Consider the following 27,864-nt stretch of genomic DNA (forward strand, 5'->3'; position numbering starts at 1 on the left):
AACTTTCTGTATTGAAAAGTGTGAAGGGAGAAAGCTTCTTCTTATTCTGAGAACTTCCAGCCACAGCTGAAGGAAGGCAGAGTGTACTTGCAGCTTTCTGTCTGTTTTTAGTTCCCCAACTTAGAAAAGGGAATTTTAGTGGGGCTTTCTTGGTCTGATCCATTTTATCCTCGTCCATGGCTAAACAAATTAAGGAGTATGTCTTCTGCATTCCCATAGAGTAAGTTGCACTCTTGTGCTGTGGGAAAAAGAGAACCATGGTAAGAATCAGTCATCCAAAATGGGTCAAAATTTTGACAATAACAAAAGGTTCCTGTGCAAACAGTTTTCCAGGGTGGACTGCAGCAAGCTTTCTGTGCTAATGACATCACTGAGCACAAGGCCCTTCAGAGTGCTGTGACCCTGGCATTTTGCACATGTAGACTCAAAGGTATACCCTGCAAAGCATAAAGGAACTTGTGAATCTTTTCCTGGGTTGTTAAACATTTACTAGCTTCTAGGATTACTATTTAATATACACACTAACCTCCCTACAAAGCTCAAGTGTGTAATTCCTGCACAGATGTGAAGGGGAGTACTTTTGCTGTCTTTGGACAGTATTCTATACTGTATTCAGTTGTTCTATACAGATCACAACTACAGGAGCTCCTGTGTGACATTCTCCTGGGATACCTGAAAGGCACAGCCTTCTCTGTCTCCTCTTAGCTTTGCCCTGAAACAATTTGATTCAATTCTAGCCTTTTCTTTCCAGCTGCAACTTGGAATGGCAGATGCACAATTCCTTATGTTCAATAAGGAAAACAAATTTTACCAAAACAAGAAAACCTAACAGCAGCAGGGGCACCTTAATAACTTCTCAGGCAACATTACTCGAGTGTCTAAGCTTGCCAGGGAATGTTAAAAACATGAAGCAGTGGATTCAGCTGAACTACAGGTTCTTTCACACAACTAGTAAGTTATTTAGAGCTTAATATTTTTTAATCTTGTGATGACTGTCCCTTAGTCTAAAGCTTCTATAGCTTTACTAGACAGTTAAAAGTTCACCAAAATAAGAAAAATACATAAAATAATCCATGATCTAATACAAAAGTCACAGATCATTTACAACAACAGTGCATAGAAAATAAACTTGTGGTCTTAGATGTTGTATTTCATTCCATTATTGTTTCATTGTGGTTTTTCCACTGATGAAGAGGGTCATGCCTTCATCCTCTGGGACAAGATGGGGCATAAACTAGGTCTTGAAATTTTTCATGCAATTAATCTAAGTAGCTGCACTACCAAAAAGCCCACCACCCTCCCAACCATTCTTATGCAGACAGACTGCTTTAGTTTGTTAGGTCACAATGGTTTAAACAGATGGTTCAAAACTGAACCCATCTGAAGGCTTTATATATTCACAGGCTGAGTGGGATATCTGACTACAGGAAAGTAAACATTAATCAGGAACTGAAGGCAGGCAAGTGACAAAACTCTAGCATATCAAACCTGGCAATATGCTATTGCCATCTTTATTTTGTCTTTGAGAAGTTTTTAAAACCAGCACTCATAGTTTCCTACTGCATCCAAAGAGGAAAATGTAGTATGAGGTGGACTAAGGTAGAAAAATAAATAGCAGTCAAATGGAGTTAACAACACAATCTAGTACAAGAGTTGGGCTCAAGAAACAGTTACTGTAGTTTTCCCCCATATAATTTTAACTTTTCAAGTTTCCCCATTTTTTCTAGCTCACAAGATAGTCACCAAAAAAAGCTGGATTCTAACTAACCACCATTGTTATCTACCCCACAAAACAGTGTTGCTAGAGACAGAAATACTGTAAAACAGTTCTAACAAAATAATATACTGACCAAAATATATTGATCTGTGACTGAGAAAACATGTAAGAAATCAGAACTTGTGGAATAGGTTTTACAGTGACCTCTGTGAGCCAAAGAGAAATTTGAAAAGAGGATCCATGTTTCCCTCTGAAAGAATTTCCTACCAAGCTGTTGACAGAGAAACCAAGAAAGAAGGATAAATAAGAGAAACCTGTAGCTGTCTATTCCAATGAGCACTTTGTCTCTTCTGACCAATGAGTAAAGTGTAAACTTATGAGCTTTGTAAGAATGTATAAAAAGCATGCATGCTAGAATAAAAACAGGTTTGAAGCCTTCTGAAAATGGAGTGTCGCTTTCTATTGTCTCCATCTCAACTACAACAGGAACTCTACAAATGTACAGTATATATTCTACATTATTTATGTTCTGTATGGAATATATCTATATACAAATTAAAGGCCAATCCACACGAAACCGTATTTGCCTACGGTTGGATATCCTTTATTTCCAGCTGTGTACACTTACGGAGTATATCTGGAGCCTGAAGCAGACTTAGGAAGTCATCTTCTGTCTCTTGCTGAGCATATTTGAGAAGTGAACGTTTATGTGCAGCTGTCAGAACCTCCTGGAGAGCCTCAATGTTGCGAAGCTTTTTGCAGAGCCCACAGACCCTGAGAGCCTCTTCGTGGTAAACAATGGCTTTGCGTAAATGCGCTTTCCCTGGAAACATTAAAAGCCACTGCTTGTCATCCACAGACAATAAATACCACATAATTTTCAAACTGTAGCTAGGAGCTGTGTGAAAGTGGCAGTTACCTAATTGTTTTCTCTGAACTTTGTCCTTTAAAACAGCAAGAACCATCAGCCCTTCAGGCACACAGTCATACAGCTGGGACAAGGCTTTCTCCTGCTGATCTTCATCATCACCAGGCTGCACTGCAATAATGGGTAAAAAACATTAACCATACACTTCTCTTGGTCCCCTGTTCCTTTAGGTGTACTATTGTGAATTATTATTGAGAATTATTACATTCTCTCCCAATGCAGTAAAATATTTATATACGTGTATATAAATAGATGAATAAGAATTTCAAGTTTTTGCGTTTATCATCTACAATATGCAAGTAATACTTACATGCCAAAAATATTGATAAAATCTGAACTATTTAGTAGTAGTATATAAAGGATATATAACTTTTGTTTCTGTGAAAGTTAGTTTACTGAATTTTCACATTTTTCTCAAAAGACAAAAAGAGCATGGCCTCTTATTTGAGTGGGGAAAATTACCACAATTTAACATATATTAAAGCACCAAAGTTCTTGGCTCCAAGATTTATTCACAGACCAAATTATAACTGTAGCTGTGTTTATTATTTTTATTTATATGAACATATAAAGAAGTATGATTCTTACACTCATGGTCACACAGAATGGTGGCAGTGAAGTAATGTGCCAGAGCTTTGTAATGGTCTGACTTTATTTGTGCCAGCTTAGACCAGGAATAGGGAATATTCTCTTTCACTGGTTCCTGATTCATTGCAGTGTTAACCAGCATGTAAACCTCTCCCACCTAAAATAAAGCAAACAATTGAAGTATTAGAACTTAGTATGAGGTATTAGGAACTCAAGTAAGGGGTGTCATATTCACGCTTAAGATAATTTCATACACAATCACATCAAAGAAGGGGAAAATATGGTTAAAATGGATTGGAATTCAGTTTAGAGAAAATTTTGAAATGTCTTCTCTGATTTTTCCCTCGCAAGAAATCAATTTTGTACAAGAACAGATGGACTATGTCAGTCATGCTATATGGCTTCATAGTTAAATAAAAACACCATATAATAAACAGGTCTTAATTTACAAATATAGCTCATTAATTCAGTTGAAAAAAAGAGTGAAGCATAATCAAACAGTAGGTTTTTGCTACACTTTGAAACTGAAATAGCCTTAAGTTTGTGTAGTCTAGTTAAAACTGGGACATTATAATTTACACAGAGGAAATGAAATAGTTTTATTTATTCAAATAGTTGGGGTTTTTTTTTCAAGCGGTGAATGCTGCTTTAGTGGATCAAACTACTCCAACTGACAGAATCAAAAAATCTTTCCCCTGCAGCTGATCAATCCTACAGATATGTCACAGTGGCTTTACAGGGTTGGTATGAAAGGCTTTGCCTGTTTTTCTTATATGGAACCACTTTTGTGTCTGCTACTCTGAAACAACTGAGAAAGCACAGGAATATCTTCATGGCATACTTATTTTTTGGTACATACCTCAACCAAGTATTAACACTACCTTCTGGGGCAAGCCAATCACACCAATTTCTGGCAAGTTCCAAGACAGCTCTGCAGGTACCAATCTGACTCTGTAAAGGTCCCTCCCTCAGTTACAATTTAGCTATTTTTTTGGGATTAATACAAAAGATTTGTGGGTTTGCATACCCTTCAGCAGCTAGGAAACAAGGACAGGCTGTGTTCAGTACTTAACAGGGAACCACACAAACACCCTGTGACCTTTTATATATACAGTTCTGTAGATGAAAATCGTATGTTTAAAAGACCAACATAAATAGCTTGTTAAAAACCTTCAGCCTGTTTCTGTTCATCTCCATGAACTATGAATTAAATAAACTGTAACAACTCTAAAATAATATTTAAATTTTGTTCACGTTTTACTCTTCTGAAAGGTTGTGCTTTTAACTAGTTTGTGAGCTACCCTGTGTTATTTTTGGTTTCCAGTAATGGTTGTTAACATTTAAATGTAATAAACATTAATATTATATAATATTATATATAATAGTATGCATATAATAATAGTAGTAAATATATATTATATTAGTTAATATTACTAAAAGCTGTAGATAGTAACACAGCACTGCCAACAGTTCTTTTGAAGACTAGATTTAAAGTCCCATATTTTACCTTGGCAACTTCCTGTGTCATTTTCACTAGTGTGAAAAATTCATTGCGTATTCCAGAAAGGCCAATCTGCTCAAAAACACACTCTTGAGCTTGTGCAAGCATCATTTTCACCAGTACATTCAGCATAGCTGGGCTCATGTCATAACTTGGTGTGTGAGTAAAGGTCTCCTTTAAGTAGCTTAGAACTCCTGCAATTACAAAATGGTTTTGTCAGCATTACAAAGATAAACAAGTGAACTTAATTCTAGTATGTACCCCAATAATTAGGATTTAAAGGATATTTTCTCGTCTTGCACTACAGCAATCTGAAGGAATTCTTGGTGCATAAGAAGTCAGACTGACCTACAGGTTTTGCCTTGCATTGCCATCAACCATCCCCAAGCACAGCTGTCAAAATTACATTTCTGAGGAGCAACAGAAACTGCAAGTTTTGAGGGCACTGCCTTCAGATTTGCTTGTAAAAGTTCTTGTGATTCACCATAAGACTGCTGAACTGAATGTGACTTATACATGGGAGAGGCAGGCTACGGCTTATACAGGGGACAAAAAAGAGAAAAATCTGCACAGCTATGAGGAGATGATAAAAGGAAAAGACATAAACATAGAAAATTAAATATTAATCTTCTTTTCAGATGCTGCTCAGTGCATTGTGTGTCCCAATGAAAGCTCTGATCCATGCCTGTCAACTAGAATTTTTATTTATAGATATATAAATATAAATAGACTTAATAGGGTAAACATAAGATCGTTCTGTAGACATTTGGTTCCACCAAAACACTAGTAATTTCTATCATATATCAAATCTAAAGCAAACACTACCTGTAGTGCAATAGTAAGTAACAGTTTCATGGATGGAAGCATAACCCTCAGCAGGCATGTCAGACTGGTTTAGTGAGTTCTCCTAGCTCGCTAATGCTGACAGGCCTGCAGAAGTGTAACAGTAAGGCCTCTGCCTTCTAATATTCCAGCTTCTGTAATCTCACTTCTTGCCACCACACTTAGTTCTGGCCATGTTGTGCTGTATTTTCCCACTGAACAGTGTCTGTGATTTTTGATTTTCCATGTTACACTCATATCTGAATTTTTAATATGCCATTAAACATAAAATGTGAAACATGGCCATCCCTACCTTTTTGCACTAAAAAAATTAATCCCAAATTTACCAGGCATATCCCAAGTATGGATGGAGTGCCTACTGAAAGGGACTGAAAGCACAGGAGGAAAAAAACATGGTATTTTTTGTTCTCAACATATTTCTGCTTATGTTGAGGACAAATTCTGTGCAACATCTTCCATTCAGCACTGGGAAACAGACTCTGTATCATGTCTCTGCCAACAAAATGAAGTGTTACTGCACCATGCACAGGTACATTGAAATGCCTCCTGAGCATGTTGCTTTGGGCCCCTGCAAAGGTAACTGTGGTAGCAAATAACACCTTTCCAGTTTTGCATTAATTCTGTTCTGCAAACATGCTGAAGTGAAAATCAGTGATTTTTTTTTTTATTTGCAAAATGGAAGGAGCAGCAGTAAAATGGAGAAATTTCCCAAGTACTGAAATTTCTTTTAGATGAAATACAAAGGTTGAAAAAGAATTTATTTATTTATTTTAAATATACATGAAGAAATACTTCACTTTTTTTTTTTTGATAGCTATGCATTCAAAGGAGGGAATTTATGAAAATTCAACTCTGTGCTCCACAGCTTTTAGTTGATAAAGCTACCAATACAATGCAAACCAATAGTCACAGATGTTAGTACAGAAATAAATCTTACAGTGCATATTAATTACAAAGCACGTCTTTAAATACTACATGTAGCACAAATGATACTTACAAAGCAAATCAGAAAATCTATTTAAAAGCCCCCAATGAAAACAAAAGACTTCATAACATGTTAGTTCAAGGAAAAGGATTCCCTTTATTAGAACTTCTATTTTTCCTTGCTTGGGACAGAAATTTATTATTTTGAACATGTTTGCCTTTGGAATCTACGGAAAACAGGTAGTCAACTTCCAATGAACTGCAACTTTCACCAGAGGAAAAAGTAAGAGTAATTTTTAAGACCCTCATATGGAAAACTAGGCTTAAGGGTTTTTATCAAAAGTGTCTATTGTCTCTTGTACAGATTTGACACCAAGCTGCCAGCACTGAGGTATAAGTTATGCTGGTGAAGCAAGGAATGAAGCAGTTAATGCTACTGCAGTAACTCTGACCTTTGAACTGCAGTTCAATAATCATTAACCACAGCATTCACTATCTTATCTGCATGTTCAGACTGCACTTCCAGGTTTTAAAGCTTCATCTGAGCTCTTCACCAGGCTTCCTCAATGTCCCTATTCCTTGTTTTCTGTGTAATCAGGCCAGTAGAAAATGCAGAAATCTCTATGACATCAGAATGAGATTGGAGACATTTGTGTGAAGACCTTTCCAGTATTTTCAGATGTGTACCTGCAGCTTTCTGAAAAGCATCAACAGCATTTTCAAGTCCAGCCTGGGTCTGACGATTGCATCTTGTTCCAATCTGGGTGTAGAGAGCTCCAATGTTGAATAAAACACTGGCTTTTTCAAGCAACAGATTTTGCTGACACACTGGGACACCTGTGAAGGAATCATACCTTGGGAAACAAATATTAGAAGAAGTGTTAAGATTATCAGAGTCCATTAAAAACAAGTACTTTCATTCTGTTTTTCTGAATGAGTATTGGAATTATTAACTGTTCTGCTACAGTGAAAATGAAGGGGAACAGAAACACCATTATATTCTACAAGGATAATCCACAGAATTAACCAATCCAGGGAACAGCTTTATTTGAAACAGTTTTCAGCAGGTTTTACAGCAGTGCCTCCATAAGCTCATTACATTTAAGTCAGAAGTGCCCCAAAAACATCACAGAGATGGAGAGCATACTGGGGCAGTATCCAAATGTGCTGCTACACTCTCCTACTTAGGTGCTGCCAAAGATCAACTGGCATGGTCAGATCCTCTACTGCTTGTGTTTAAAGTTTCTATTTGCAGTTCTCACTAGAAATTTAACAGTTCTTCTTGGCTACATGGAAGTCACCTTTTTTACAAAAAATAAAAATTTTGAATTCAGAGTCAAATTTTGCTCACAGATATAGTAAATACTCCCTTATAAAAAAATAAATTGCTCCTTTCTCTCTTCTGGCCCAAGTGGTCTTCTTAACAAATTGAAGGAGAGGAATTAAGGTCTGACCCCATTCCTTGTCCTCATTTTGTACACCTAGATTCAGAATTCAGAAACATCTGCAGCTGTCCAAAATGAAGATTATTTCCTCTCTTTCACCCTTGTACTAACCTGTAGCCCAAATAATAATCTAGCCAATGGTTTCACTCTAAGCATGTAAAGAGTGTACTGTATTCGGGTTTACTCTTAACTTTAAAAAAAATAATTTGACAACACACTGCAGGGATTCGAGGGGAGACACACACTGACATACTTCAGATTAAAAAACAGTTAATGATTAACCAACGTTCTGGGGGAAAAAAAGACTAAAGAGAAACATGAACTACACACTTACCATGTAAATAGAACTCCAATGTGCCTGGTGGGTGGGAAAAATCTGTTTTCTACATAACCAAGTTGCAGGAAATAGCTTATCAACATCTCAATGCCAGCTTCATCTCGGCTAGGAGTCCGGCAGGCCTTGAAAAACAACAGATTAAAATTGACTGCATTCTGTTGAGTTACAAGGTGAGTACTGAAACCCCAAGGATAAAGCTCTGCTTCCTTTGGACTTCTGCATATCACAGAAATGTGTGGAATCTGAGAACAGTAAGCTTAAAGCCATGTGGATTCATGCCAAAAGTTTTTCAGCTGCACACAAGTAGCACACAACCTTTAAAAAAGCAAACAGAATCTGTTTGGCAAGTCTCAAAGTTAATTAAATAAAGATTGTAGGTATTTCATGAAAGCTAGAGAAGGCTTATATTTCTAGCATAGTACAGGAAACAAACAACAGTCAGAAATACCAACCTTTCTACTACAATATTTTGCCAGGTTAATCCATGTTAACACTCTCCCTGCTCTATTTAAAATACTTTAAAATAAAAAATAGTCTTTGATTAACAAAGTTTACAAAGTTACATCAATAGATCAATCATTTTGCAGAACTTCATCTGTTTCTTCACTCTTTTTTCACTCAGATTGTAAAGCTCTTGGACAATGGACATTCATGCACCATGTCTTAGAAATTAAGTCAATAAGAGTATAGTAAGCTCTAAGTAAAAATATCATATTTTGGTTCCATACAAGTGTTATTTACAAGGGTATATTAAAAGACCCCCCTAGTATACCATACTTGAACTTACTTGTCTCAGATCCATGAGATCTGCTATTTCATCTTCATACTCTGAACTGTCTTGACTATAATGTTCCAGAATAAAGTCCTAAAAGAGAAATATATATATATAATTGGAACATCTAAAATTAGCCTAAACTGGTTTTTTATGCAGTTACAAACAGCACAAAATTGATTCAGTTGTGATTTGAACAGGGTCTACTCCCTTTCAGTGAACATGTAACAATGAGACTACAGTAAGACACTAGATTTATGATTTGGTATCTTAGACAAATTTCACTGTGATGTAAAGGAACCAAACATCTGCTACATTAGCCCCAGTTGGTTTTAAAACAACAACACTCAGTGGTTTTGAAACGGACAAACCCCGCTATCTAAAATGACAAGGGGATCAAGTGACTATAAAAACTTGTTAACAGAAAGAAACTGCCAACTTCTTGTGAGCTACACTAGGGCAATTCCATTTAAAATAACAAAACTGTAATGACATGAAGTGGTGCCATGATCTGACCATGGAATTTAACCCACAGAAGTAAAAATAGAGACAAATGCTACAATGATACAAGATGGTTTACTGTGAGATAAAAATGTGTATTGCACAATACACAGAAGTATAGAAAATACAGAGGATGGTTCAAGCAGCCAGCAAAGTACACTAGACAACAAACAAGCAGAGTTAATGCTGCAACACTGCTTCCCAACTGAGCTGTCCTGGTTAGAGTAAGTTGGTGTATCACTACATTATGCTGAGTAAAACCTTCATTACTACTTCCTCTCACACATCAGTAATCAATACTCTTATTAGAAACAAAATCATAGAAGGAATTTTTATTCTTTGGTTTAACTCTGTCTTCAAAATGGAATTTCTTATAACATTTTTTGGACTTCTTGTCCTAATTAGGTAGGAGCAATGACCCAAATCAGTGGTAGTTAATTTTTAACATGTCATGATCTTGATCTTAGGGCAAAACAAAAAAATAATTTGTACCTAAATTACGTCTATTTCTTTAAATAAATTTGAAATGGAAGCTATTACTGTTAACTATTAATTCTGAAATGTGTATGTAAAATTTACCTTGAGGGGGAGTGTAAAGTCTACATCTTTGGTTTCCTTTAGGCCAAGAGGTACCAAGGGAATACTGAAAGTCTCTCTATGGAAAAAAAGCAACAATAATCACATTTTTTTTCTGCTTCTAATTACTTTTTTAATTTGATGACAGGAAGTTCATACATAGATGGGGTAAAGAGAAAAGTATACAGTTCTCTCCTGCACAAGAAAATCTGCCTAATAGCCTGCACTTCTCAAGAAGAGAGTGAAGAAAGCTACTTGCCTGCCTGTTTGTTTTTTTGTTTTTTTTTTTTCATTTAAGTCTATTTTTCTTTCAGGCAAAGGAAAGGAAACTCTTAAACTAATTCCTCAAATTTAGAGGAAACTCTAAATTGCTGCCTTCCAGCAATTTAGCTCCACAGCTGCTAGGAGATCTGGCCACAGTAAGAGCATATTAAGTATTAGTAGATATAATCAGTATTTTACATGCTACCAATGGTTTTGTATGTAGTTGTTATGTGTGCAACATGGGGAGAAGCAGGGCCAAAGCTTTCACAGAGAAAGGTCTAGGAGTAGCAAGTCCAAGAACTACTTAGCTTCTAGACAATGCTAGGTGTTTACCTCCAGACAAGTCAACCTCTAGAATATCACAATTCAATGATTGAATAAGGCAATAAGGATGAGAGCTGACTTTAAAAAAGGTCAGAATTGCTTCCAGATACATGGTTGGTTGTGTAGATTTAACAGATCAGTAAAAGCAATTATAAAGTTCATCTAATATTTTTGTTTTTCCTGAAAACAACTTTTTAGTTGTCTAATCATTATTTAGAGCATTCCATTACCAACTAGAAAACCCCACGTTCATTTATGGTCTTGTCAGCAAAACCAGCTTTCTTACCGGTGATAATTCTATCTTTAGAGAGTGGCAGTAGGAATGCAGTTTCCTAAGCAGAGCAAGAGTCCTGCATAAAGCAAAAAGTGGCTCTGCCAGCTTGAAAAGGACTTCCAGGATACAGAGCCAAAAGACCATTTCAAGTGGTGCAAATGATCTGATTTCTGATGAGGCTTTTAAAAGAAACCTCAACACTTTTACTACAGATTTTATCAAGACTTTGTCCTCAAAAGGAAGTGAGACATGTGGGAAAAAAATCCTAACTTAGTGATTTAATCCATTCTAGTACCATTCACATTCCCTGGAGGTAACAGCATTGGCCATTCAAAGAAAGTGAACTTAATTTTTTTGCCACAGCTAAGGTGCCACACCCATGGAGCTAACATCATGAGAGGACTGAACAGTTAGGGAGGTGATCCTGGATTTCCAGAAGTGAGCAGAAATAGCATCACCCTTCTCAATCAAGCTGAAATGTGTGCAAGTACTGGGAGGACCAAGCCTTACATTGTTTTAACACAATACAGGCTAATCCAGTAAACCATGGGTGCGACCTTATGTTAACAACTGCATGCACAATAGTCAGAACAACTATTAATAGCTACTTACAGTTAAAGGCTGGTGAGCAGTTAGAGGAAAATTAATTATTTTAGCTGATGAAACATGAAAAGCATTTAGAGCTTAAGAATAAGAAAGGCAAAACACAATCTATTCAAAACAGATTGGGAAAGTAGAATCAGGAGAGAATAACAAGGATATTGCTGTCCAGCCTCAAGGCTTCTGCCCGCCTTGGGGTCTGATCTACTGCTCATCCTTCAGTGAGAATCTACATATTTTTAATATTCTTTAGCTAGAAGAAGAAACAGTTCCTGTTGAGGAACTGCTCTCATTTCCACAGCCATAACTGCTCTCTGTGCTCACATGCATCTATGAAGACCTGTAAAATCTTGAACAAGAAACCCAAATCTCAAAAAAAAGACCAACCAAAAAACCCCAAAATATTTTCACATCAAATAGTTGTCAGAGTTTGCCATGGGGGTGGAGGGTAAGAAGTTTAGCACAAGTTGCTGTTTGAGAAAACTACAAAATAGATATTTTGCATCAAGTCAGCCTTCAGCTGGAAGTTACCACCCTGGAAATGTGCTTCTTCCTTTTACATTAATAATTCCTTGTAATCCACCTGGAAGTTTAACACCTAATTGAGAACAGTGCTAAGAGAGACCCAAAATTACACCCCCATCACATGAAGCATTTCAATTTGTACCTTGAGCTGCTGTTGATCAAATAGTAAATATTTTAGTTTTAGGAGGAACAAGACACATAACTGATACAGAAATCATTTCAGTATGCAGGCAATGAATATTCCTTAACTTTGAAGTTTTATCTTTGAGGAAAATCCATTGCAATTTAAAAATTAGTGTGCTCTTCAAAGTGGAGAAAAATATCTTGGAAAAAATCCAACTTCATCTACTAAAAATTCCTCTGCTTTAGCCAAGGCATTTGTGTTTTTCTGTCACTGAAGGGCACACATTCAAGATTACCTAGTCTGCTCTAAACATCAGATCAGCATTGTGTTTCTGTTCTCCAGCTATAGAGAGGACTGTTGAATGCACCACATTTGAGAAGAGATATTACCATATGGCTAAGTTTGCTCACTCCAGAATGCACTGAGCCATTCCAGTACTGGAAATTCTGCTAAGTGCCAACTGCTTGCAGTATAGCCCCAAGAGCTTTCAATTTCTCTCCTCTCTTCAAAGGAACTTCACATCCAAGGATTAGTGGCACACACATTTCCCAAGAGAAGGACAAATATGCAGACTAACCCTTAGTCAACAAATCTACCATCAAGTATGTTCTCTTCCTATCAAGCTCTCTGCCCTTTCACATGATTAGTGTCCAACATTCACACTCACCTAGAAACAATTTTGTTTTCAAGGGTAAACAGAAGATCTGTTAATAATTGAATAACTTAGCTTTATACTTACTCTGCATTTTGATAAACTTCTACTGAGATATTAAGTCCTTCCAATTCTTCCTTTAAGATCTGCAGGTCTGAGTTTACAAAACTGAGTTCCAGTAGTACTTGCTCTCGTACTTTGTTGTTGGTGGTTGCTCTGCAGAGACATATCAATTTTTTATTGCTCAGGAAAAGGTTTTCTGCAAGCTTTGTTGACCCCCTTCGACCTCCAATGCAAGCATTCCCAGCATTTTTAAGATTTCTTTTTATCTCCTTAAGAGATGATACAAGACCTCATGTTTCAGAATTTATTAGGTTTTTCTGTCAAGAGAGTGCCTGGAATAGTTTCCAGATAATAGCATGCAGCCACAGAAGATTTCCTATATGCCAGATTTTCCATGTATGATTAAGGGTCAAGCTTATTTTCAGATACATTAATCAACAAAACTAAAGCACATCTTAATCAGAATCACTGTCCTGTTTTCAGATTATGTGATTTTTCTTTCCCTATGTAGAAGATAGGTGGGTGGAGGTGGGAGGAGTCAGGAGATATTCTTCAACAGAGACTTCCCCACCTTATAAATTGAATAAAGCTCTGTTAAGATTTCTGATCTTAAGAATAAAAGAAAATAACTGTCCCCAAAAGTTATTACAGAAAGAAATATCTTTCAACCAGATCTTTTTAATACAAGACAATTTTCTCTACAATTTGATTTTGTTGGATGTAAATATAATTTTGTTTGTTTCCTTTGCCATTTATGTATTTAAATGGCAACACTTTGAAGTGGAAGCACAATGGATGCTAGCATTTAACCCCCCAGAGCATTTCTGTGTGATTACTTATTTGTGTATTTGTATCACAATTTCTAACCTGAGTCTCCATACTGACAATTTCATTAGAATTTTACTCTTCTCAAGATACTTAATTCACCTGTATCTATAAATCCACAGGTATGAGGTTAAGGTAAAAGGTATCCATGCTTAAGATACTGTACCCTTATGTTAGAGTCTGAATCAGAAGACAATAACAAACTTAAATTTGCAGCATTTTGCATTTACCTTTATTTTAATTCACTTTCATAAATATTTATTAACAACCATCTCATAAATCTAGGCTCCACTTGGAGCAGTTCTCCAGTTTTATGGTGCACCTTGATGAAAAACGAATTATTCCAAAACTAAAATTCTAAGTTTATTTTTCATATTATAAAGGAGTTATCTGTGATTTTTCTATGCTGTACTTTATTGAATGCCTTGGATTGCTTAAATTAAGCCATGTTAACATCTGTTGCCTTGATAAACCAAACTAGAGACAAACATATGGTGGGGTGGATCTTCCTTGATAAAGACAGCACCACACAGACAAATGGGCAAGTTTTGATGCTATGAGCACTTTAATTGTGATGTATTAAGGCTCCATGCTTGGTCTAGCTTACCATCCTCCACAGGAGGGATTCAACATCTTTTTCAGAAACCCCAAAACTCCATCCAAATTGACTTCTCTATTAGCTCTATGGCTATGAACATCCATGTCAATTTAATCTGATTACCTTTTCATGTTTTTTACACTGTAGACATACTTTTGAGTAACAACCAGTGAAAGACAGCTAGTGGGGCAATGTGATATTGTCGAGATTCACATAATTCTGCACTGAATTTAATTTTAGCTCAACTTCCAGAGCAGAAGACAATAAAAAGGAGAGGGTGACTTTTAGAAAGTCTAAGAACAAAAGTCTTTGCACTATGTGGATCGTGTGCTTCAAGCCTAGTGCTTACTTTCAGCCAAAAGTAAAGGAACCTGCATTTCCAGTTTTTTCTCAAATTCTACTCCAGGAGGCTTCTTGTGGACAGCAATTGGTTTGTTTCTTTTAGAACTTGATGAAATTCAAATAGAATCTGCAAACATAAAGCTTGTTTACATTTTTCCTTAGGAGACTGTAGATACAACTAATCATGTGAACTGTCTGGTGGTCAGGTTATTTTTAAAATTGCTTATTTGAAAGAAGTAACAAGTTTTAATAGTTCAACAGATGTAAATTCATTTTAGATTTCTATAATCTTAAAAGTAAATCTGTTCTTCTACTTTAAGTAGATTTAGTTCCCACTCCTGTAAATAGCAACTTCAGTATTTCAGCAGTTAATATTGGCATCAGAAACTGCACTTTAGGATATCTAGGTTAAAGGTTACCAGTTTTCATATTAGATATTACTTAGCCCTTCCAAAACATCCTGAATCAACAGGCAGAAACATTAACTGGATGAAGTATTCCACTTCAAAAGCAGGTACAATAATTTTGCTAACCATACAAAAAGCAATGAAATTGTAAGTCTCACTCCTTAAGTCAATTACCAGAAAACATAACACACTTCAGAGGCTAAAATTACCTCAGTTTCCAACCTGTCAGATCTCTTGCAAGAGTGGAGATAAAAGCAGGTAACAGACAACAGGCAACCCACTGATTAATGACAAGCTTAGAAATTCTAATTTATCCAAGCATTTTCACTTCTTTAAGTATATTTACTAGTTTTACTTTTTGAAGGCCCATTATTGCTCCAGTTAGCAGAGAAAAAGAAACTACTGCAGATGAGAATTTGGATAATTTTCAGTTCTTCTGTGTTGCTCCAGTTAGCAGAGAAAAAGACACTACAGGAAACTACTGCAGATGAGAATTTGGATAATTTTCAGTTCTTCTGTGTAGATTTCTAATCTACAGACTGTTTGCCAAAGAGCTGATCACAGGATGTAACAGCCTTAAGGCAGGGTCAACATAAGGCCATTCCTATGGGGACAGCCATATGAAAACATACCCTAACAAAATGTAACAGATGAAGTTACCTCAAACTGTGGGAGAATTTGGTGGCAGCTGGTGGTAACCCAGCTCAAATTAGATGTGTGCTACCCTGCTACTCCTGCATCATTATTACAGAGAGTAAAGCAGGCAATGGATGGTCCTTTCTATGATGCAGTACAGAGCTAAAGAATCTTGGAAAAAGCCAACAGTATAGTGGCAATACCTTTATTTGATTTGAGGAGTAAAAGGGACTCGTTACAATACTCAGCAAGGTTCACTTGTCATTATCACTAGCAATAAAGCAGAACAAAGAGAGCAACCTAAGAAAGTCTAACATTTGGCTCATTTACTACAACACAGTACTGAAAGGGCACTTGAAAGCACACAATGACTCTGTAGAGCTATAACTTCAAAAAAATTCAGGGAGATTCACAAATCATTCTACAGTAAGACATGCAGCATGTCTGGGGAAAAAAAGGAGAAAATACAATAGCTAAGAGACTTCTACAAAATTAAAAGTAAATTAAAGAATTTTTGCTTGGTCAAGAAAACTAAGAAACCATGACATATACCTTAAAAGATTTTCAGCACCAGCTCTCATTCTCACTGCTCTTAAGATCTGTTGGTTTAGAACAGCTCTTTGATTTTGCAATTTGCTTCGTCCAGTCTCAGCAAGAGGATTGCATCCCTGGAATTAAGAAAACAAGTTTTTTGTTGGCGTTGGAAGAAACTTCAGAGGGACTAACATGGAATTTAAATGAACTTTAAATGTTCATTTAAATTCAATGGTAAAGGCACAGGTTCTGTAGGAATACAAATTAGCTACCTTGACATCAGTGATGATCTGACATCAACAGTATTTCTTGTCTCAAAGTTGGTAATGAAAATCAAAAAGAGACCATGACCACAGTACATTTTAACATCAAAATTCAAACAAAAAATATCTGTTTTAAATCTTAAGTACACATGTGAGCCATCTCTTCTCCCCTAAAAATATTTTCAAGGTATTTTGCAAATGCAACCAAATTTGACAGAATGTTATTAACTAGGATTTTATGAAAACAGTATCTGGCAAGACAGCAACTCCCATCAAAGATTCTGCTTAACCCTTGTGGATCAGAGTTCCATACTGGGATATATGCATCCTTGAAATACAACTCTGTCCAAAACAGGCTGTGGTACTCAAAGTTTGGGGCTCAAAAGCCTGCTCCCAGTTTTAGGATCTCTGATCTTTCCTTCTGGTGGCTCAGACCTTCAGTACAATTCCTCCCCCTCCTTCCCTAGGCTCCTCTCTTCACATCTCAAACTTACCAAAAGAGAGCTTAACAGGGTGAAATGATTATACTGTCAGACTCTTATCAAATTAGGCTCTTAAAGAGTAAAGTGTGAAATCCAGAATTCACAAGAATGCTCCCTTGTATGTGCATACCTTACACAAGTACAAGACCCAAACTGCTAAAACCTGTGTTTGAGCAGGACTGAGCCATTGTATTCTGAGCACTGATAAGCTAAAACTGCTACAGATGAATAGGACTGCATGTTTGTCCTTTTTTGTATAAGGGAAACACGATTTTAACACCTTTTTAAAGTATGTTAGAAATTTCCCTTCCACAATTTATTCTTTGCCCCTGCCACCCCTTTTAAAAAAGTAGCAAATGCCTTTGAATCTCAATATTCAAGAGTCTGCCAGCACATCCCTGCAGACTCAACTAATAATTCTGAAGCAAATAGAATCACTGTTTTAAGGCTTACCCTTAAATGAAAAATGTCCTTTTGAGTGGCCTCACTGGGTATGATTACAAAGCTTATCAGAGTCCTACTGTATTGTCTGCTACACAAGAAGGAGGCTCAGACCTCTCTAAGTCTTCTTTCAACTACTCTAGCCACTAAATCATGCACTATTTTGGACCTCTCCCTCTTAGTTTTGACTAGAAAAATTTGATTTTGTTGTAAGAGCATTTGAAAGTTTATTAACAAGCTCTAATTATGAGTGGTCAAGCAATGACATACCAGCAAAACAAAAGTGAGTATTTAAACAGAACATGAAATTCTGATCAGGTATTTGAAGTTCAAATCATGTACTTGTTGTCAAGTGAAAGCAAATTGACTTGACAACAGAGAAATGAGCTGATCAAACTAGAGCAGATTACTCTAGTACAACTGAGAAGGCAATAATATTCATTTAGCTCAATTAAATTAATCCAAATAATATTAATTTTACATATCTAGTTTGAAAAGCTTGTAATATATAGATAAAATGACAGGAAGCTTGTGCAAACATCCTCAGAAGCACCATTTGCCACATAACTTCAAAAAACACACCACACTGATTACTGCATTGACATGTTTCTGCATTGAAATACCACTCACAGCACGAGTCCACAGCTCTCTTCATTGAGAAAGCTCTCACAGCAAGCTGGACACATTGTGTTGGGTTGGCACAGCCTAGTTTTTTAGCAGTGGGGAGGGCCGCAGAAATGGCTTCTGTGACAAGCTGCTGGAAGCTTCCACCACGTCTGACAGTGCCAATCTCCGATGGCTCTGGAGATGGACACGCTGCTGGCTCAGTCAGAGAGTCTGGCAACGCCTCTGTGATGCCACATTTAAGAAGAAAATCAAAACAGTTCACACCTTTTTCCCAGGGGTAGTGAGGTGTCGTGGCCGCCGCCATCTCGGTGCGGCCTGAGTCGAGCCCTGCCCGCCAGGCCGCCCCTGGCCAGCCGTGCTGCGGGAGGGAGGGCAGGGCAGTGGAGCTCCTGGCACCCTGCTTGGGGACAGGGTTAAACAATGCCAGTGCCACGGCATGCCCCACTGCCCGTGCAGGCCAGCAGGGCTGCCTAGCCAGCAGAAGAAACATAGAGAGCAATTCTTTGACGCAGAACCTGGACAAAATCAACCTCCTGGTGCTCCGAGATCCTGCAGGAATCTTTGAGTTGGTGGAACTTGTTGGCAATGGCACCTATGAGCAGCAGTTTTTCTTCTAGTCAGAGAAGAGGAGGAAGTGAGGGCATGTGAGGGAAAACAACATGGCAGCACCAAGGTCGGTGGGAAAGAAAGAGAGGGAGGAGGTTTTCAAGTGTCAGAGCTGAGATTCCTCTGCCAGCCGTGGTGAGGACCATGGTGAAACAAACTGTCCCCCTGTAATGCATGAAGTGCACAGGGGATGCAGAGATCCACTGGCAGCCCGTGGGAAAAGTGCTCAAGCTAGAGCAGATGGATGGACAGAAAGCTGAGATCCAGTGGGAGACCAAAATAGAGAGAGGGCCCTGCTGCCAGAGACAGAGAGCCCTTGCTCCCAAACTAGAGCAGCCTGTCTTTAGAGAACTGCACCCTGTGGATGAATGACCCACATCACAACAGTTCTGGGAAGACTGTTGCCCGTGGGAGGGACCCCATGGCATAGCAGAAGAAAGACTCTCCCTGAGTGAACAGAAAAAGATCTCAAGTAATGAACTGAGCAAAACCACCATGCCCTGTCTCCCTGCACTGTCGGTGGGAAGGAGGGAGGTGCTGTGGGGAAAAAAGGTGTTTTAAAGGCTTATTTTACTCCTCATTATGCTGCTCTGATTCTGTTAATACTAAATTTACTTCATACCTTTAAATTTGAACCTGTTGTGCCCTTAGGGCGTTTTCTCCCAGTCCTCATCTCAACTCATGAACCCTTAGTTAATTTCCCTTTTTTTTCCTCCCTCTCCTCTGCCCAGCTGAGAGCAAAAGAAGATGAGCAAATGAGACTTTCGTGGGTGTTTGGCCAGTGTCAAACCATGACACACATAGAAGATGAACTTTTTACTGGAGAGAATACACACATTCATTCACCTCAGATTAGATGCAGTCCTTTAACTACCAAATACTTTACGCTCCTTTACACACAATTATGCACAAAGACATAAGCAATGCACACTTTAGTGCATAACATGGTCTTGTAGCCACAAGCTGCTGTCTGGTCTTAGTCTGGTTCTTTTTCTGGGATGAAGCTGTTCTTTCCCACTTTGTTTTTCCTTTATTTTGTGTTGTATAGCCTTTCCTGCTACTGCTATTCAAAGTTTTATCTCCTTCCATTCTATCCATGCCATTTTTCATTTGAACCTCACAAATTATTTGCTCTTGCATTCATTTTGACTATTCAATTCTCATCTCAGGCCTGTTATCTCCATATTTGTGCACAGATATTTCCTTCCAACTTCTTTCTTGACCACTTAGTTCAATCATCCTTCTAAAATGTATCCTTGCCTTGCCCTTCATTTTTTCTGTAAAGCTGCAGCTTTCTTCCAGAACTCCCTGACCCTTTCTGTGTGCCAAACAGGTTTGATGACATCATTCAAATACTTTTTTATAGCTTCACTTGAGAAATTTTTCAGTAAGATCAAGTGCCTGATTCCCAAGCCCATGAAGTTCGTAGATGTGATCTCTTCATTATAATGAACTTTTGATCAAGCTCCCACTGAACAATGAGTACAAAACTGCAGTGATCTGAAACTCTCTGCAAAGAGAAAAAGCGCAAGAGACGTCTCCCTCCATTTCAGGTCCCCAGGCACTACTGTCTGTAGGGAGGAAAACCAGCCCTGGGCCCTGACAGGACAAGGCACTGACAGACCAAGGTATCTGCATAACCTCCAGTGTGCCTGCAAGAGTGACAGTTTTGATAAGAGGATTCTTATGCATAGAGCAGTCTGTTTTCAGGACATGCCCACCTGTTCAAGCATATGGCTCCCATTAACTTCACCTAAAGCCTACAAGGAATTAATATTTCACTTTTTGGAAAATGTTGCTCTTTACATCTCCTGCACAGGGGATGAAGACACTCAGCTAGTTTGTGTTCATTTGCAGGTTTAAACTCTTAAATGTAATCAAACTGCCATAAAACTGATGGATAGTGTGGGAAATGGATTTATAGACAATTCTCCAAGCCTGACAGAAAGCTCACATGCTGTGCATCTGTATGCAAACTTTGAGATAAGGAATGCTGACTCAGAAATGCCATGGAATAGGACAGACTTTGTTGAGGGAGAAATGGAATTAGAAACAAGTGTCAAAAGATAACCTTACAAATAAGGCTGGACACTTTAGAGAAATAGAACTACGAAAAATGCATTATAGTAAGACCCATGGGAAGTAATTTTCGATTATTTGCTTTAAAGCATTTACAGCATGGTGTAGCAAAAACTAATAAGCCAAGAAACCAATAAATATCCTAATAACCAAGAAACCAATAAGCCAATGTATTGTAATTAAGAAATAGTTAACTTCTGATTGTGATGGTGTGAATTACAACACCTGTATTATCTCACCCTTCACATGAAACTAAAAATATAATAAAAGTTTTTAAAATGCCTCTCAGCTACCCCATCTCTAAATCCAAAAATAGCTTCATCTGACAAAGGTAGAAGTCTGCATAGACACCAGTGAAAATAACTAGTATCTGAAAAAAAAACCCTCAAGAAATTGTGTCTGGGAAAGATACCCCCTTGTGTAAAGCACAAATTCTGTGTAGTAAAAAGTTATTCAGCAAACAGGTCCTAGCAAGTGCTTAGTTTTGTCTTCCTCCCTGTACAAGATCCCTTTCCCAAGCAGCATTTCTACATAGTTCACATCAGAAGTACAGTCATGATGAATGCAAAAATTATGACTGTTTGCCAAACAATGAGTAATGGCAGTAAGTATTCAAAATTAACATAAATATGCTTTATGAAGTAGTGGTTTGAACTTTTTAAGATGAGCCACACTGTCTGAAGGTGACACAGAGTTGAAACTGGGTGTGCCTCCTTGCTTGAAGGAAATCAGTCCTTCCCAGCCAGGGCAGCCTTGTCAAGCCCAGCAGTGTACACAAATGGCCATATCCTCCAGGTACTTAAACATGCATGTTTAAATAACCAGTATGGATGGAACTCATGCACACAACTTCCTTGCTTCTATCAGCAATCGTAGCAAACATATTTCACACAGTATTTCTAGAACTGATCCCAAGTCCTGCTAAACTGTTATTTCCTTACCTTCTTGCAGTACTACTATTGTTTCTTTTTGCATATTACCACTAGTTCAGTTTTGAAATTTTAGCTACATACTGCAGATCTTTCAGAAGCACAAGAAGTTTTATCTGTGTTTTGTTGTTGTTGTTGTTGTTTTTTGCTTTAATAAAGAGGTTGGGAAGATCTGGTCTTCCAGAGCCTGATCTACTTGTGCCATGAATTAAGTATTTTATAGTTCTAAATGCCCAGCTCAAAGATTAGTATAAAGTTAAAGAAGTAATTACTGTATTAGACTCCAAATATGTATTTCCTACATCTTGTCAGAGCACTCACTAAGAAAAATTTAACATTCATATTTCGTCAGAGATGTCTCTCTCTTGACTAATCAAGTTTCAGGTGATTCTTAGTTTCACATGAAGGCCTACTTTCTGGTTTAGGTTTTATGAATTTGTATATAATGAGTGGACTTTGGATGACAAGGGTGATGAATCATTGCTATGTTGTTTCTGTCCTGCCAGACAAGTGGAAAGAGAACAAATAGCCAAATAAATATTCCTGTGTCAATGCTAATGTTGATGGTTGCCTGGCTACTAATGACTTGAAAAGAACCCCAGGAGCTAAACCCCAGTGGAAGGACAGGTGTGGCAGGTTGGTAAACTGATACATTAACAACAGGTGGGGGGAAGCCCTGCAGAAAAAAAGCTCAAAAAGAGGGGAAAGCCACAGAGTTAATTAGGGAAGTGCTGATTCATGAGCTAGTTACCATACCTATCATCATTTTCAGTCTGGTGCTTCACTTATGGAGCTGCTTACTTCTGCTTTTAGCCTTCTTCCCTGACACAGGGGACTAATATACAGTCATTCTTTCTGAATCACCTGGGTCTATATGATACGTATCTAGCCTCAGAGATGAAAGCAAAGCTTTAGGAAGAGAAAGAAATTATGCACCTTTGTTTAACTGATCAGAATCTAAAGATTTATTAAGCTAGCTGTCCCACTGCTCTGCCTCTGTGTAGCACAGTGGACTGCTATCCAGAACAACCAAACTGGGATGTTTCATGTTGAGCCAGCCAATAGCTGCACAGAGCTGTAGAAATGTTAACCTTGGAAAATTAACTGTGGCTGTTTCTTACCATTTATTGCAACTTTCTGACTGGTGAGACAACTTTGAAAATATGGCCACTGTAAGGTGCTACAAAGCAGTAAGTCAAGGTGGGAAAAACAGAGCAGAAAGAACTTGCTAGGTATCTCTTCCTTGCTCTGCTCCTACCCACCAAAAAAAAAAAAAAAAAAAAAAAAAAAAGACCCAAGAAAAACAAAAACCACCCCCAAACAAACAAAAAATAAGGCAGGCATAGCCCTACTACCAGGTCATCACGCAAGCACTGGATCCCATGACTGGATGAGCACTATATTATAAATATCCTGATTTCTGTATGTTGATGTGTCTCAGGGATATTTACTTTGCAAAAGCTTACTAGTTAAGTGGTGTACTGTTTAAAAAAAAAAAAAAAAAAAGGAGAACAGCTTGAAAAAGAAAGCTGTTTCTCTCATAAGAATTCAAAGCTAACTAAAAAAACCCAGGAAGACATTTGAGAGGCCAAGCAAGCCACAGAACTGTGGCAGGTGTAAAAAATAACCATGGCTGGGAGAAGCATCTCATGTAAGCAAAGCAGCACATGACAACAGACCAGCTTTAATTACTATTGGTCTGTTGAAAAATACGTCCCATCTAAATGCTTTGCTCTACTTTTGAAACAAATTGTTCTTTGCTCTTATCATTAGTTTTGTCATTATTTTCATAGACAAGGAAGACTGGGGGCAGAATTTGGATGCATGTGTGGGATATGCACTGCTGATTCACAGACTGCTGTCAGTAACAGGGAAGGAATGTGAAATTCCATATAGAATAGGTCAAGATATGAGGCTCATGGTCCAAGAGCACTCACACCACCTAGGAGAACAGGTACAGTGTGCCCTGGCAATGTACACTGGACTAAGCCAAGATAAACAGAACAGTAGCAAAACCAGTTCCTAGTACATTATCATCCCAGAAATTAAAAAGTTCCAGGCAGAAGTTCTGTCTTCTTTTTGATGGAAAGTAAGGTGCTTCCTCCCTTTTGCCATGCCCTCTTCAGGACACCACAAAGGATATTTTTTGTTGTTGTCTGTTTTGCTTTTAAAAGTCAAATTCTTCTCACAAGTTTGGTTGCAGCTCATGAAACAGTTCAAGAGGGTTGTTTTGGAAGGGCAATATAAGAGGAAGTGAATGGACCAACAGTGATAGTTATTTGTACCCTGTGTGGCTGCACAGGTAATTTCCTTAAAATTAGGTGATTAAAAAAGAAAAAAACACCAACAAAAGACACACCAGCATTGAGCCAGCTCAAAGCATCTTACAGGTTTAAGGAAAAATTTGATTTTGCACATATGAATGATAAATCTTTGCCACAGGAAAAAAGGAGATAGTGGAAAAAGACAGAGTAAGGGAAAAGGTCTATCTGGAGCAGCTCTGACATCACTGGAAGGGAATGGGGAGGGTAAATCTGAGAAAGGGTGCAAGTGGACTTCAGTTCCTGGCACCCATCACATCTCAGACTCATGGCAGAGTCACTTTTCAGTGTGACAACAGAAGTCAAAGCAGGATACACAACTGTGCATCTGTGTCCCCATTTCTGGCCAGTCATAGTTTTATAGGGCCCCCTCCCTGCATTAAAAAAAAAAAAAAAAAAAGGCACTAAACAAAAATTAAGCAAGTAAGTTGTTTTACATACTGCATCTTGGGGTGAGGGCTGCTTTCTGGTATGCTGTACTCAAAACTTCAAAAAACATAATGCATAAAAGAGCAAGAGGGACTTTGAGCACACTTCCCACAGTAATCCGTTCATCAAAAGCCCAATTTTTCTCAATTATAAAATTTCACTGTGCACAATGTTCTTGCAAAGTATGGGAGAACCTCACTTTGTAAGTAGCGCTTGGAAGCCATGTTTGAGCAGGACTGATGCAAAGCAAGTGTTCTCACTTGCTACATAGCATACAGAATAAAAAAATAAAATCAATTAAGTATCTTTTGACCTAAAAACACAAAGACTGTCCTTGGAAATTGATGTGATTCTGCACCAACAAAAGTGGTAAACCAACCCTCAAATCTTTTCAGGAAAACAAACAGCTTGATTTAGAGAAAGGAAGGAGAAAACAATAATACCAAGGTAGCTCAGAGGGGAAGACCCATGGACACACATCAGAAGCTCTAATTTCAGTCACATGGAATCACCAAGTATACCGTTCACAGGGACACACAGATACCACATTTAAAGTGTCTCCTTGGGTTCACAGCTTGTACCTGTTAAAGATTCCAGGAGAGGGATTGTTTTGGTCCATTTGTTTTAGTGTTTTGTTTTTCCTCCCCCTTCACCTAGAACTTCTAAATCAGAATTAAAGCTCTGACTTTTGAGACCATTCAACTAACATATAACAAGGTATACTATTTTCCTTCTTACTTTTAGGGACTAAAGGCTTTGAGCATCTAGCTTAAGCTGCCGTTCACAACTTTTATAAAGACACTTAAGAGTTGGCTGAACCTTTCCAAGATCTGAAGGAACAGAGGTAAGAATGTTTCACTGCAGCATGTGGCTCATTCAGAGTTTATCACATCCCCACTTTTTCATTACTTATGTCTTAAAGTAATAGGAAAGATGCTCCTGATTAGGTATTAAATTGATCGTACAGTGTTTTCATATATGAGAAAACCTTATTTCCTGTCCAATAGGCTTTACACTGATCTAATACTGTTTCAGTGACCCTAACTGCAACATACAACAACTTAATTTAAAATAAACTAAGCCTTTTAGCAAGTCTGAGTGTAAAAGATCTACGACTCATGACCTGAGGCACAACTTGGCTACTAAACTTCAGTTAATCCTTATCAGCAACTTAGTTCATGAAAAGTCAGCTTTTTTACTAACATGCCTGAAGGCAGCCTATGAGCTTCCTACAGTGTAGAAAACATAGCTATGAAAACTCAGTAATACACCTTGGCCACATTGTATGACTGGGAAAGACTGCGAAAGACTGAAAGTCCTGCTAAAGACTACTACGCAAAAAGTGATTTACTGACCAAATATTATAGTAGGATTACTCAAATGAGGAAGCCAGACAAGATTTGGTCCAAGTTTTGTTTCAGTCTCTCTAGCTATTTACAAGGTGGTAGTGATTCCCTGCAGCATGGCCGGCACAGGTAAAGCTTGGCTCTTTTCACCTAGAAACAGTTCCTCTGCTAAAGGGCAATGCTGTTTAAGTTCCTGCAGGCTTATGAATTTGATAAATACTGTGGCAAAAAAAATCTAACAGCCTGTAAAGACGGCAACAAAGCAAAGCCTATGTGCCTCCCTACCTCGTAATCCAGGCGGTTGCTGAAGTGTGCAATGGGGCTATTTTTGCGCAAAGGCGAGCAGCAACAACCTGATGTATGCAGCTTTTTTTACCCCCTCCACAGGCTAGACAGCTCATGGCCTCGCATCCGGAATCTACACAAAAACCCCCATGTAGCTACACCGCCACATGAAACCCATGGACGGGAGTTACAGGTGCTGAGAACTCAGAAACAGCGAGGGAAAGCCGAATCAAAGCTCTCTGGAAACGGCACTCACTGGCTGCCCTTTACCTCCAGAGAAGTTCACAGAACCCCACGGGGCTGCATTACAGGCGATACTTAACTCTAATTACTGTTGTGCAAAAAGAACTCAGGTGCAGGTTATGGCATAAGCCGCCCAGTCAGTCTGAAAAGTAATTAGGGCAGATGTTCATTAGGAACTTCCTAATGAATCTGTTAACTTCGTTACCTTACTCCAGTAAACTTTCTTACAGGTATATAAGGTAATTTACTAGAAAGCGCGCGGGGAGACGCAGCGAGCAGCAGCCGGGGAAGAGAACAGGGGGGTAAAAAATAAATAAAGACAGCAAAAAGACGACGGACAAGTGCAATTTGACTGATTTTGGGAAGTTACGAGGGCTCCTGCCTTCAGGGTGACGCCCAGCTCCGAAGCAGGGGAGGGCCGCCGGGGTCCCGGCGCCGGGCAGTCCGAGCGGCCGCGCTCCCTCAGGGCCAGGTGCCCATCCAGCCTCCCTGCCCCGCCGCCCCCCAGGCTGCTCCCCACGCCCGGGGGCTGCCATAGGACGGAGCCCACAACGCTCCGCCGGGAGAAAACAGACCGTGAGCGACCGAGAGGGGACCGCCAGCCCCGAGCTGCCCTCGGGAGGCGCTGCCCCAGGCACGCAAACCACTGTGCACGCAACCCACCCGCCCCGGGCTGCCCACGAGCCTCCCACCTTCCGAAAGTAGCCGTCCCCGGTCGGCTCCGCCGCCTGGCGGGGCAGCAAGGCGTCTGTCATCTTCGGGCGGGCCGACCAGCCGTCCGTCCGACCGTCCGTCTGTCCGCCACTGCTACGAGACGAGCTCCTCTCGGCGAAACCACGACCCTGCGGAAATGCCACCGCTGCCCCACGGCACCGCCCGGCCCCACCTCCGGTGGTGGCGGGGAGGAGCTGCCCCGCCCCACGGCGCTGCTCCTCCGCCGCCCAGTGGTCCTGTCCTGGTCCTTGCAGCGACCCCCGGGCCTCTTCCCCTAGAAGAGGTTCCCGCTGGGGCGGCTGAGGCGCCCCTCGTGCGGAGACGGGCGGTGGCTGTGGCTGACTGAGAGCGGAGCCCGGTGGCCACTGCGCGGTGGCGGCTCAGCTCGCTCCCCCTCGGCCGCTCTCCGCTGGAGCGTGCGGAGTCTGCCTGGCCGCCTCGAAGGCGCTGCTCGCCTCCTGGCGCTTCCCTCGGCCTCCCGCGCCGCCCAGCTTGGCCACAGCCCCTGCGGGTGGCCACCCGGAGCGGCCACTCCCGGCACCCTGGGGCCGCCACCGCCCCCGGGGAGCGCCTCAGTAGGCGAGGTTCCCCGCGGGTGGCTGCCCCTCAGAGCGGCTCGTTCCTCCGAGAGGGGCGCTCCCAGCCCCGGGGATGCCGCCCGCAGCGAGGAGGATCGCCGTGGCGAGCCCGGGCCCACACGGGCACTTGGCACTGACCGCTTTCGGGCGGGTATCGAGCCGCGGTTCGCAGCCCTGGTCTGTCCCTGGCCCCTCTGGGGGCCCGGCCGCCCGCACCCTGG

The 27,864-nt window shown here is 39.6% G+C and overlaps 1 protein-coding gene across 1 annotated transcript; it reads right to left on the reverse strand.

The window, feature by feature from the left end:
- Positions 1-164: 164 nt before the first annotated feature.
- RHPN2 (rhophilin Rho GTPase binding protein 2) lies at positions 165-27,650 on the reverse strand. The gene is made up of 12 exons (XM_041396241.1): positions 27,044-27,650; positions 16,319-16,434; positions 12,983-13,111; positions 10,136-10,211; positions 9,071-9,148; positions 8,281-8,405; positions 7,189-7,355; positions 4,741-4,928; positions 3,234-3,390; positions 2,637-2,756; positions 2,346-2,540; positions 165-238 (listed from the first exon to the last, which is right to left on the reverse strand). Exons 1-12 carry the CDS (start codon positions 27,104-27,106, stop codon positions 165-167), a joined length of 1,488 nt encoding a protein of 495 aa, XP_041252175.1. The 5' UTR covers positions 27,107-27,650.
- Positions 27,651-27,864: the final 214 nt, after the last annotated feature.

Source organism: Onychostruthus taczanowskii, unplaced genomic scaffold (assembly GCF_017590055.1).
Source record: "Onychostruthus taczanowskii isolate IOZ18803 unplaced genomic scaffold, ASM1759005v1 scaffold127, whole genome shotgun sequence".
NCBI lineage: Eukaryota > Metazoa > Chordata > Aves > Passeriformes > Passeridae > Onychostruthus > Onychostruthus taczanowskii.